We start from the raw sequence: 12,743 nt of genomic DNA on the forward strand, positions 1-12,743 counted from the left end.
TTGTTAACTTTTTGGGGAAAAAGTATGTTGAATTCAGTAATTACATGTAATTAAAGTCAGGACAAATGCAGAAGCTCAAAAGTAATAAGAATGACATTTATTGTGACAGCTTAAATACACAAACATGACAAAAATTAGATTATCATTGTAGCTCTGGTACAAAACTATAGAAGGATTAAGAGGTCCATTAACTTCACTTTAGGCTGAACTGTTCCTTGTTCATTTTAAAAGGTGCACGTGTGCGTGGATTGTTACGTTTTTTGGACACAAAGAACTAAAAAGGGGAACAAAAGCAACAACAAAACAATGGTCCAATGTGTGATGTGACAGTAAGACAGAGTTTAACAACTTGTGCACAAACCAAAGATCCAAACAAATACTGATTCAATCGGTGACTAATTCCTTTCCAGGAGCTTTTCCCTGGCACTTTATACAGTAATTAATGAAGGCGTCTTCATCAGACTTAAATGAAAGCTATGATACAGTGAGGAGGCTAGCAGGAAGGGAGGGTCTTGGTGAAGAAAGGAACACGGAAGGTAGGAGAAGTAGAGAGCTCTTCTCGTGTGGGGCTGCTGTCAGGGCTTGGTTTGGGGCTGATGGCCAGCATGTTCTTCTGGGAAAAAAAAAGAAGAATTATTCAAGGAAAATCATCTAAACTATTGGGTGAAGTATCTAATTAACAAAAGAAACATACGGGTGATGTCTAACGTCTCGTTTTTGGTGAAGTGAGAAAGGATCGGTGCTGTTTAGTAGGATCATTAACGTTAACAGTGATACATACTGCATATTAAATACTGAGGTGTAACTACATTTGGGCTCAGTGTATTGGTTTAAAAGTGAAATTAATCAATGCAGATATCAGCAACAAATTATTATTGGAAACAACTTGGATGTGAGAAATAATTCATGTTTAACTGCTGTGTAAATAACTGGATTTTCAGGAAACAAAAATGGATTAAGAATTAAGATTAAGGACAACATTCATTTCAATCTCTTGTAAGCTCCTGATATGTAAATGAGGGGTGAGACCATTATAACAATAAGTGGGCATCAAGCAGACACACTGTCCTAGTTCTCAGCTCTACTGCTACAGACTGATTCCATTCTTTCTGTAAGCCAAAACAAGATCGAATCGCTCTGTCTATTAGGCCATATTTTGCTTCAGATCAGCCCATTAGAAGACAATTAGAAGCAGCATGTTGTCCACCTTTTATGCAGAATACGTCTAGACCCTAGTCCCGATTTCATTAATGTTAGTCAATAAAGTTGCTGAGTGTAGTTTAGAGTACAAAGAATGAGGGATGACTGAATAGGAATCGTATAAGTCCTTTACATTTACCCACATTTACCTGCATAGACACTAAACCAAAAAAAGGAACACATTCTGGAGGATACAGTAAGGATACTTGCTGCAAATAGAAAAAGATACAGAGGTGCAGAGAATATGAAAGTTTTACATAAGTGCCCCACTTATCCACCCTGCAGTCTCACCAGTGCCCCAACTGGTCCAAACAGCTGCAGGAAGTTGCCAATGAACTCGCGTGATTTCTCCTCCCACTTCTGAATAAGGTCAATGCTCTTCTCCTCCACCTTCTGTACAAACACTTTACTCTTCTCCTCCACATCCCGTACCTTCTGCTTCACCTTATCCACATGCTTCTGAAGGTGGTACTTCTTCTCCTGCAAAGAGCACACTGTTTTCTACACAGATTCTCAGGTTCATTACTACAGCTGACGCTAAATCTCACATTTTTTAATTCCACTGAAGAAAGAACAACCACCCTGGTAGTTGTCAACTGCTGCAGTCTAAAACTGTGTGTGTGTGTGGTGTGTGTGTGTACATGTTGTCCATTCACTCCAGATTCTCGCCCAGTGTTCCCAAGGCTCTGGATCCACCACAACTGTGATCATGATAAAGTGGTTGTTAAATATTAAGAAATGAAAGGTAACTGATACGCATGTCTGTGTCTTGCTAAAACCTCATCCCACACTCTCTTCATTACTGTTCCTCAAAACAGTTTAGTCTCATATTTTCTCTTCCTTTCCACGCGTTTCACTGCCTGTCAGGGCCTGTGTGGATTTTATACATCAGTGTAAAAGTAGGTCATATTCATAAATCAGTGTCTCTATTCTCTGTTCCTATTCAGCACTCACCGTGTGCTTCCAAGCCGTACTCCTAAGACGCTTAAAAGTCCTGCCTGGTGTGACAGTAAGCTTTCAATCCTCATTTCTTTTACCCTTGTTTTTCCTCCGATTTGTTCACTTGCTAATTCCCACAATTTCAGCTAGCTCTCTATCAGACAACAGCTACCAACTGGGAAGAGCAAATGCTATCATGCTTCCTCCAAGACACATAAATCCAACCATGTGCATCTTTTCAAACTGCTCGTGGTCCCTTGCACATCTGGAGGAAACACCAAGTGTTGTTTTCCACATTCAAGAGATGACCGACGCCCACTTTTAGCTACTACACCATTCCTCCCATCCAGACAACGTGACTACATTATAACTCCTTTGTCTCCTGGCCATGGATAGTCAATCTGCATTACTGTTCGGAGATTATTATATCAAAAACACTGCGTGTTATATAACGTCAGCACAGCTGGGAACCTACATCTGTACATCTGTAGCTCAGCCAACTTCATATCCACAACACTACGTGTCCTCAAATTAATGGCTAATTATATTGTTGCAAATTTGATACCTTTTGTAAATAATTAAGGACCTTTATACAACTTTCTGAAATAAAATGCTGAGGTACACAATGCTTTTAACTTCTCTGCAAAACTGTGCTTTATAAAGGATTTACTAAATGGCTCAGCTTCAAAACTACACAAACTACTAAACATGCTTATTATTATCTAAAACGTAGCTAAATATGGTTACGCTGCCTGTATTTTGAGCGAATAAACGGTTATGCTTAAATATAGGAAGTGAAATTCAGAGCTACACGATAGGCCGATCGGTGTCTTGGGCATTTAGATAGAAACCATAGCTTAGGAGTGATAGAAATGTTTGTTTTTTAATAATGAGTACAATTTCCTCTTTAAAGAAACCACATTAACATTATTGTGCCCCAGTAATGAATCACAGATCTGGAGTCTTGGAGCAGTACATCTGGTTCCTTTCAGAAGTGAAAACATACACTGATATACACCCAACGTCACTATTAGACCTGTTGGACAGTGTTAATGATGGTGGTGGAACTCACGCTGATGAAGCTGACATTGAGCTCCTTGGCAGTGTAGCCTTTCTGCAGATTCCGTCGCACGTACAGATCGTAGTCACGGACGATGCGTGTGATGATGTCAGAGGTGGAGATGCCCTCTGTCCTTTGTGTAGCTGCAAACATGCCTGAAATGAGATGCTCCTTTATAAGTAATCAAGCTCAAATAATCACTCAATCCAGTGCAGAACACTTTACCTCCTTCGGTATTGTACTAATTAATTAGCTTGACACCTACCAGCCTCCTTTATGTGCTTGTAAACGTCATCGCTCTCGTCTGAAATGTATGGGATGTCGTCATGGGCAACAAAGTCAATCTGCATGATAGGATAAAAAACAGTCTGAGGTATTATTTCTGAATAGATTAGACCCAAGCTAATCTGCCATCTTTGAAACAGACACATACTCTGTGCTTGGCCAGGAACTCTGGTGTTAGTGTCCATGGGGCATCCCTGACCACCTCGTCCACGTAGCGACAGTGACTCACTGCATCGTAACGCTCGTCCTCGTTCATAACAGTAAAGCCCTTAAGCTTGTGCGTCAAAGCGTCGCTGCATACTGTGAAAAGAGGTACAGACATGATACCGTTCCATAGTCGACACCTTATTTCGGGTTATTCGTCTGGGAGTTAAAGCACAACTCCAGAAAAAAAAGTGATTTCACTAAAATTAAAACATATAATTCAATAAAGTCAAATTAGTCAAATAGTAGGAAGTTTAAAACTACAAAGCCGAATGATGCATTTGTTTTAACACACTCCCTATTTGTGTTCATCAATTTTTCATAGTTTTTATAGATGTAAATGTTTTTTCTGAATGCAGCACACAGAAACTGAGTGTTTTCTAAGTGGCTTTCACTAAAACACATCCTTCCAGAAACTAAGCTGCAACTGTTCACTCTGCCCACAGATCACAGCCATCATCAGTCACTGTAGAGTAGAGCTTATGATTACAATAGAATCACATCATAATTCAATTAGAATTGTGTGTGTTAGCTCAGTGTATAATCTTGATAGTTAGATTTAAAATGAGTCTTGTTTAGCACTTTCAAATATATATAGTACAAGACTGAGGATGTGAAAGAAAAAAACAGGCTACATTACAAAAAGAAGCTAAATAAATACATAAATAAAGACTTGATGCTACATTATGTGAAGAATTTCTGCTCATTCTGTCATTCAAGTATATATTTTTTTTTTTACAAACCTCTGTATAACTTAATTGTGTTATGACAATGTGTGGCCCTTGTGTACTAAATGAATCACTTAGTACAGGACAAGGTGGAATTTTATGCTACTTACCGCCTACGAGGAGATGAGTATTTGGAAAAAGGCTTTTAGCCTGCATCAGAGCTCTGGCATGTCCAGAATGAAACATGTCAAAGATCCCATCAGCATACACGCGAACTGCACGGCCCGGAAAACAAGAAGATAAAAGACAACTTCACTTAATGCCACCTCTATACTTAGATATAAAAAGTTTGCTCAGGTTCACCTCTGTACTCATTCCTAGGTAAATAATACAGAATTTGTTGCTGTACAGAGTTGGACTCCATTAAGTAAGTCCCGCCATAAAAACGATCCGCCACACCAATGCTGACTAGATATTATGTTAAAGCTAGATCATTCTAAGCATGGCAGTGACATTCATTTATCTAATGTATTAATAAGAGCAGTGCTGCTGTACCCGATACACCTGCATCACACCACACCACCATTTCAGTGTTAATGAAGTGCTGAAAATGAGCCGCAGTACCTAAATATCTAATACACGTTTTTTATAATGATACATTAACCGTATGTCTAGTTAGGCAGTCTCTGAAGATAAAATAGATTGAAAGAAAGAGATAATGCATGCAAGTACCTGGTGTGCCACAGCAGGCTTCCTCCCAGGTAACACGAGTGTATAGAGTGGATATAGGTTCCAGCTGGTCAGAAAAGGGTGCAGGATCTTTCAGGGTCTGGAATACATATGCACACAAACACACACACACAAACACACACACTGAATCAACAATGAATTTGCTTTTAATACGTCACATTGAGCTACTGTGTACTGAGTCACAGCTACCGGTAACCATTGTTCCCAATGACCAATCACTGATCGCCATTGTTCCCAATAACCACTTATCATTCACTTATTCCCTACAACTTATTAACATTGCATACATCTCTTTATTATTTAGTTATTAATCTCTCTTCCTGGCACTGTGTATGTAACAGAAGTGGTTTATTCAAACTGTAACTATTTCCTTTATGACTATCTGGGCCTTGATAGAAAAAAAGTCTTAAGCTTGTATGGGGGACACGACATGTTTCTAAATGATGACATAATTCTAAAAGGAATTATATTAGAATTATATTAGAACCTCTATTCTATTCTATTAAAAGATTAGGAATTAAAAGACTTATTTTTTTTTATTTTTTTTAAATGACTTGACCTGGAGACTTCTCGCACCTTTTTTGCTTTATAAGAGTCTAATATCAAATGCCATAACTTTACTCACCGAAGACCTACGAGGGATTTTTCCTCCTCGTTCTTCAGTGTCTGTCTTTCCATTTGCGACATCTCTTCTTCTTTTCCTTGTGAATCCATGTGTCTCCATGGCCTAAATTAGGGAAAGCTTTAGCACTTAATAAAGTTAACCATTCAGAGATTATGTGGGATTGTGTGACAGAATAATTGGTTGCTTCAACTAATGTTAAGTAATATGAGATATATATAGGTATATATGTAAAGGTATAAATGTACATATATAATATCCATCTCTGTCTCCTTCCTCTTTAACAGTTTGTTCATTACAAAAAGTTAATTACTACTAAACAGCACAAATATCCTGGGATACTGAAGAGGATTTAAAAATAAACAGCACTAACTGCTAAAGTGCAACAGCTTTAAAAAAAAAATTAAAAATACAAACCCTGATGATAAGAGTTCAGTCTGGACTTAGAAGAAGCTTCAGCGTTGACTGTGTGTGTGTGTGTGTGTGTCTGTCTCTGTGTGTGTGTGTGTGTGTCTCTGTGTGTGTGTGTCTCTGTGTGTGTGTGTCTCTGTGTGTGTGTGTCTCTGTGTGTGTGTGTCTCTGTGTGTGTGTGTGTGTGTGTGTGTGTGTCTCTCTCTGTGTGTGTGTGTGTGTGTGTGTGTGTGTGTGTTTGTGTAAAACCGCTAACTAAAGCGATTAACTACATTTATTTGACATGTTATTCTCCACAACACAACAAACCCATAAACGCTACTTCGACGTCTCCACAGAAACGGGCTGCACTCAACGGAAGTGTCGACCTGTAACGTCACAGGAAGTCTTAATGCAAGCCGGAAGCTGAACGGTAGGAGTTGAAAGTCAATTGATTCATGCGTCTGTATGTAATGTACCAGTGTAGTATAGTATGTAGTATATAACGTGTCAGATCACTTACTGTTAAAATGCTTGGCTGTATTTCAGCTGCTGGATTAATGTGAATGCGTGTGATCTGTAAAGACCGGGGTTTAAACTTTATGTATGCAGAGTCACATTAATCTCACTGAACGCCTCAGTACAGATTTATAAACACAATAATACTAATAGAATGGTAATAAATTACAGTGTCTGCACATTGTTTTAGTGCCACAGCCTTAATACCATTTACTTGTACTTTTCAACAATGTCCACACATCTCTGCCCTGCTATAGTCTTTATATTTATTCACTGTACATATGCTCATATATATTACATACTGTATGAATATTTACATATATACCTATATATATACACCTATATATACCTATATATTACATGCTGTACATATATTTACATATATATCTATATATTTATATACATATGTACAGTATATATTACAAACTGTACATATGTGTGTGTATGTATGTGTGTATATATATATATATATATATATATATATATATATATATTACGTACTGTACACATGTTTACATGTATACGTATATATATTACATGCATAATTTCACTTGTGTTTACTATGCAATATTGTGTGTTTGTCGTCAGTGCCATGATTAAGAGGTTTTCTGTCCTGATCGGGAGGGCTGTATCAGCCCATTGTCTTGATGTTCCAATATACACTCCGCAACATGTACGATACCTGGCCGCTAAACCGGTAATGTAATATACGCACAATACAGCTCAAAAAACCTACATAATTAGTCTTAAGGAATCAAAACAGTTTGTAAAATGTGTATGTAAACCATAGAGCAATTTTAAAGACACTTAATGATAAATTGTCTAATTCTAAATTTCTTGCTTTGTCTAGGCTAGAGTACATGGCAAAGGTAAGAAGTTTGTCCTGAAACCAGTGAAATTAGAGAAACAGGAGAAGCAAGAAGTGGAGATCAAACAATCAATGACTGTGTCTCAACTTGCTGAGGCTATGAACAAAGACATAGATCATGTATATGAGGCTCTACTGAACACAGCTATAAACATCAATGATCTGGAACCAGACACTGTGTTGGAGGAGAAGTGGCTAAAAGAGGCTATAAAGAGGTCTGGGATGAAGTACAAATGGGCCAAGATAGTGGAGAATGACTTCAGAGAAAACAAAGACATCCAGAGACAGCCACCACCAGATCCTGCTAACTTAGTGAATAGACCTCCTGTAGTAACTATTATGGGGCATGTGGATCATGGGAAGACAACGTTGCTGGACAGCCTGAGGAAGAGCCAGATTGCTGTACAAGAGGCTGGAGGCATCACTCAACACACTGGAGCATTTCTGGTCCAGCTTCCTTCTGGTGAACTCATTACATTTCTGGACACTCCTGGACATGCAGCATTTTCTGCTATGAGGGCCCGTGGAGCCTTGGTTACCGACATCATCATTCTAGTGGTTGCAGCTGATGACGGCGTGATGAAGCAGACCATCGAGTCAATACAGCATGCCAAGAAGGCGAAAGTACCAATCATTGTGGCGGTGAATAAATGTGATCGACCTCTGGCAGAGCCCCAGAAAGTGAAACAAGCTTTGCTCGCCCATGATGTTGTGTGTGAAGAGTTTGGAGGAGATGTCCAGGCTATCCATGTGTCTGCTTTAAAGGGGGAGAATCTGATGGAGCTGGCTGAATCCATAGTAGCACTTGCTGAGATGCTGGAACTGAAAGCAGACCCCAAGGGTCTAGTAGAAGGGACTGTCATCGAAAGCCGTACAAGCAAGGGCAAAGGACCTGTTACCATGGCAATAATAAAACGGGGCACTCTAAAGAAGGGCTGCACACTGGTGGCAGGAAAGGCCTGGGCTAAAGTGCGCTTACTGTTTGATGAGAATGGCCATACATTGACAAATGCAGCACCTGGTGTTCCTGTGGAGATTGTTGGCTGGAAGGAACTACCTTCTGTTGGCGAAGAAATTCTGGAGGTCGAGTCTGAGCAAAGGGCTCGTGAGGTAGTGGAGTGGCGCACATACATGGAAGAACAGAACAAGCTGAAGGAGGATCAGCATGCCATTGAGGTCAAGCAGAAGCAACACCAAGAGAGCTATCAGAAAGAAAGGGAGAGACTAGCACATCTCAACTGGAGGCAGAAGAAATTAGCGCTCTACAAGGCCAACAAACACCATATAGCCTCCAGACCCAGCGAGAAAACCAAGGATGAGGATCTCAGTCTGAGTCTCATTGTCAAAGGTGATGTTGATGGGTCAGTGGAGGCAATTTTAAACATCCTTGCAAGTTATGATGCAGAGGAACAGTGTGGGTTAAATATAGTGCATTTTGGTGTCGGGGACATCACAGAAAATGACCTTAACCTGGCAGAGACTTTCTCAGGAACAATATATGGTTTCAACATTGCAGCTAATAAGTCAATACAAGACATAGCTGCCAAGAAGGGCATTCCCTTAAAGATGCATCGTGTCATTTACCACCTGGTGGATGACTTGAAAGAGGAGCTTAGCAGTAAACTACCCCCAATCACTGAGGAGAATATAGTAGGAGAGGCCTCTGTTTTGGCCACGTTCGATGTGACTGTAGGAAAGAAGAAGGTCCCAGTGGCTGGCTGCAGAGTGCAGAAGGGTCAGCTAGACAAGAAGATGAATTTCCGACTCATTCGAGGAAAAGAGGTTCTTTGGGAAGGTTCTTTGACTGCATTAAAACATCATAAAGATGATGTGCAAGTCGTGAAGACGGGCATGGAGTGCGGACTGTCTTTGGACAAGGTTATTGAATTTAAACCTGGAGATGATATTATCTGTTATGAGGAGACGGAGAATCAGCAAAGAATATCTTGGGATCCAGGGTTCTGAGAGACCAAGTGCCAAAACATTAGTGACATCACTGGCACGTGGTGTTCAAGATAGATATTCTGTCAGATTATTGCATCCATATTAGGATGTGACTGGTAGGTTGTGTTAATAATTTATTCCATGATGAAAATAAATGTGTACAAAAAGAAGGTGCCCACGGTATCTAGTAGTAAACTAATCAAAAATCTAAATAAACCAAATACAAAATGACATTAATTGTACTAAATGAAAAATGACTGTGTATTATCTAAATGAAAATCCTCACTGTGTATTATTAGGTATAGAAATAATGCCTCGTTTATAAAGAATCATCCCAAATATAGATCATCTATAAATAGAAATGTTCCTATGATTGGTTTATAAAATGTCTACACATACAAATGAATATACCTTACCTTTTCCCCAACCATCACCTTTTTATTAATTGCTTATCATGATGCATATCTGAACAAATATTTGGATTTTGCCCAGAGATGTTATACATTGAGGTAAAAAAGCATATTAATGGCAGGGAAAGCCTTTAATAAAGGTGACTGTTGTGTATAACTTGCTGAAAGCAGCTTGAGAAAAAATTATTTTATTTTTTTGAGTTCTCCTAGATATCTCCTATTCCTAGATATCTAATCATATTCATACTAACAAATAATTAAATAATCTGTCAATCAGAAAGCTCATGGGGAAGCTACACTAGCATACCAGTGCATGAGGATATATTTTGTGTGTGTGTGTGTGTGTGTGTGTGTGTGTGTGTGTGTGTGTGTGTGTGTGTGTGTGTGTGTGTGTGTGTGTGTGTGTGTGTGTGTGTGTGTGTGTGTGTGTGTGTGTGTGTGTGTGTGTGTGTGTGTGTGTGTGTGTGTGTGTGTGTGTGTGTGTGTGTGTGTGTGTGTGTGTGTGTGTGTGTGTGTGAGAGAAGTCGTGGCTTAATAGTTAGAGTCTGACTCCTAACCCAATGGTTGTGGGTTCGAGTCTCGGGCCAGCCACGACTGAGGTGCCCTCAACCAAAATACCCTCGCCGCCCCCCCCGCGCCTGCTCCCCCGTGTGCCGCAGCATAAAAAAATGGCTGCCCACTGCTCCGGGTCTGTGTGCACTTTGGATGGGTTAAATGCAGAGAACAAATTCTGAGTATGGGCCACCATACTTAGCCGTATGTCACGTCTCTCTGTCTCTCTCTCTCTCTCATGTGTGTATATATATCATATGTATATATATATCAGATGTGTATACATCTACACCTCATTAATACAGTTCTATAATCATGCAGATGCACATCAAGAGCTTTACTTCATGAGTTACTTCATATTGACATTGGCCTGAATGCTGCTTCATCTGAGAAAATAAGTATAATTTTCAGTGGATTCCTGCATCACTGTTGGTCTAAATCATAATTGTGTTCATAAAAATCATAAAAGTGTAAAAGGAGGTAACATACTGTAGTGAACATGTCATTTATTCTGAGCAGGAATGACAACAGCACAAATCAGTTTGTGATAAAAGAACAAAAACATGATGCTTTCAATTTTACTTTTTATTGTTAAAGATCATTCATGTGGAAAGCAAAAAAATACATAATTTTACAAATTGCTGCTGTCCAATACATAAACCTGACTTTAAAGACCTTCATTTATTTCAGCTAACAAAAAGGTCAAAATAAGAGTCCTGAAGAGCAATAAACACTGGCAGGAATGTGAAAAGACGCATAGCTCCACATTCCACTGTATTACAGTTCAGGACAACTCTCTTAACTATACTAAGTTACTCTGACCTAAATTGAGATCTGACATTTTAGCACCTCTCCAAGTTAAAACATTTCATGTTGTCTATTTTTTTTTTTTTAAGGAGAGAGAGAAAGAACATCTCTATGATGAATCACTGTAGTAAAAGTTACAAAAGGTTTGCAATAATAAGAATGGTGTTCCAGCAGCAGACTGGAATGTTTTGTAAGATATGGCTTAGATTTTTCCTCTTACAATTTTCATTCCTCCAGCATTTCTGTAAGGCACATGAGGAGCTCAGAGTATTGTGGCGACAGCTATGGATATTTTAAATAAGACTTGAAGAGCTGAGAGTTGATCATTTTCCTTGCCAGCAGAGTGAGAAAAGAGAAGAGAAGAATAAGTGATGATGATGATGATGATGATGATGATGGTGGTCAGGTTGTCTTCTTACATCCCCATTCGGATACTCTGAATGATCTGGAAAATGGCTGAGAAGAAAAGGAAGGTTAGATCAGATTGATTTGATATCTGTCATATTTATTTATTAACTGTATTAGCTTTTTAAATAAAGCATTTTAGAACTTACCATCATTTTATGACTTGCATGCTAGAAGTCAAGTCAATTTTGTGTAGCTACAGTATAACAAGTACTATAATAGAAATGTGTATGCTTCTCGTGTAAAACTGGCAAACACCTCTTATTATTCTCAGACTATACTTATGGGATTTTATGTCTTATGGGACATTTGGTGAAAATCAGTTCTTGAGCCATCCACCTGACTAAAAGTCTTAAAACGTTACGTTAGCGATTTGTTTCTGTCGAAACACTTCAGTTGTAATCAGGTGCTTTTGCTGTTGTTACCCAAGTTGTAATTTCTTTTTTTTTTTTGCACTGATTTGTAATCCATGGAAAATTAGCAGCTAACACAAACTTTACTCACAAATGAAGCCTTGATCTTAATATACAAATGATCAGCCTGAGGATTAAATCAGAGCATTGGTTTTATTCTACTGTATCTGTGTAGTATGATAGGAGTATTTACTTATCAGAGGTTTAAACGTTCTCATGTTTAAAAGAAGTTGCATCACTGCTTTCAGTGATAAATCCAAAGGATGATCTGTGACTAGTTCCTAAGTCGGCGTTAACTCTCGTAAGATTACGTCTGTGTTGTTTTTTAGATCAATAAACACTGAGATAAAGAAAGAAAAGAAGGATAGGCTTTATATTATATACAAGTCTGGATATTAAGACCGAAATTGAGGTTGTGGACTGGAAAAAAAACAGCAGGGCAAATGTAGACATGTTGAAATGTAGTTAGTGAAGGATATGTTCTGATTTGGACTGACATTTAAATAGAAATGAAATTGATTTGAAAGGAAACTGAGGATATTTTGAAGTGTACATGGAAACTGACCTGATCCACAGACTACAAAGACGAATAAAGCCAGGAGCCAGGGTCCTACTGCGGCCTTCTCCTCTGGAGCTCCTCTCTGCAGGACAGACAGACACACAGTGAGACAGACAGACACACACACAGTGAGACAGACAGACACACA

The 12,743-nt window shown here is 38.9% G+C and overlaps 3 protein-coding genes across 8 annotated transcripts in view; 1 reads left to right on the forward strand and 2 right to left on the reverse strand.

Moving 5' to 3' along the window:
* Window positions 1-82: 82 nt before the first annotated feature.
* pcyt1ab (phosphate cytidylyltransferase 1A, choline b) lies at window positions 83-6,416 on the reverse strand. 4 transcript variants are annotated; one of them, XM_027143484.2, is made up of 9 exons: window positions 6,146-6,416; window positions 5,732-5,833; window positions 5,089-5,185; window positions 4,527-4,631; window positions 3,633-3,784; window positions 3,465-3,543; window positions 3,212-3,354; window positions 1,492-1,680; window positions 83-613 (listed from the first exon to the last, which is right to left on the reverse strand). In XM_027143484.2, the coding sequence occupies exons 2-9, from the start codon at window positions 5,828-5,830 to the stop codon at window positions 494-496; spliced, it is 984 nt and encodes a 327-aa protein (XP_026999285.1). In that variant the 5' UTR covers window positions 5,831-5,833; window positions 6,146-6,416; the 3' UTR covers window positions 83-493. The 4 variants fall into 4 exon arrangements, with proteins under 4 accessions (XP_026999285.1, XP_026999263.1, XP_026999135.1 ...); XM_027143462.2 differs by having other exon boundaries at window positions 83-610; window positions 4,527-4,640; XM_027143334.2 differs by having other exon boundaries at window positions 4,527-4,640.
* Window positions 6,412-9,682, forward strand: mtif2 (mitochondrial translational initiation factor 2). 3 transcript variants are annotated; one of them, XM_027173597.2, is made up of 3 exons: window positions 6,412-6,551; window positions 7,226-7,334; window positions 7,488-9,682. In XM_027173597.2, exons 2-3 carry the CDS (start codon window positions 7,230-7,232, stop codon window positions 9,468-9,470), a joined length of 2,088 nt encoding a protein of 695 aa, XP_027029398.1. In that variant the 5' UTR covers window positions 6,412-6,551; window positions 7,226-7,229; the 3' UTR covers window positions 9,471-9,682. The 3 variants fall into 3 exon arrangements, with proteins under 3 accessions (XP_027029398.1, XP_027029321.1, XP_047678469.1); XM_027173520.2 differs by having other exon boundaries at window positions 6,541-6,584; XM_047822513.1 differs by lacking the exon at window positions 6,412-6,551 and adding an exon at window positions 6,602-6,794.
* A 1,299-nt stretch (window positions 9,683-10,981) lies between these two features.
* serp1 (stress-associated endoplasmic reticulum protein 1) overlaps window positions 10,982-12,743 on the reverse strand; it is a 2,677-nt gene continuing 915 nt past the window's right edge. The window contains exons 2-3 of the mRNA XM_027175054.2: window positions 12,602-12,677; window positions 10,982-11,674 (exon numbers count right to left, since the gene is read on the reverse strand). Of these exons, the coding sequence (XP_027030855.1) occupies window positions 11,634-11,674; window positions 12,602-12,677 (117 nt within the window). The 3' untranslated portion in view covers window positions 10,982-11,633. The remainder of the gene's footprint in view (window positions 11,675-12,601; window positions 12,678-12,743) is intronic.

This window comes from Tachysurus fulvidraco, chromosome 13 (genome assembly GCF_022655615.1).
Source record: "Tachysurus fulvidraco isolate hzauxx_2018 chromosome 13, HZAU_PFXX_2.0, whole genome shotgun sequence".
Classification (NCBI taxonomy): Eukaryota; Metazoa; Chordata; class Actinopteri; order Siluriformes; family Bagridae; genus Tachysurus; species Tachysurus fulvidraco.

Coding starts and splice junctions, on each gene's coding strand:
- mtif2 (XM_027173520.2), top strand. Junction 7,335..7,487: donor GATACCTGGCCGCTAAACCG/GTAATGTAATAT, acceptor TGCTTTGTCTAG/GCTAGAGTACATGGCAAAGG.
- pcyt1ab (XM_027143334.2), bottom strand. CDS start 5,830: ATGGAGACACATGGATTCACAAGGAAAAGAAGAAGAGATGTCGCAAAT. Junction 3,544..3,632: donor AGTTCCTGGCCAAGCACAGA/GTATGTGTCTGT, acceptor CCTATCATGCAG/ATTGACTTTGTTGCCCATGA. Junction 1,681..3,211: donor TCAATGTCAGCTTCATCAGC/GTGAGTTCCACC, acceptor TGCTCTTTGCAG/GAGAAGAAGTACCACCTTCA.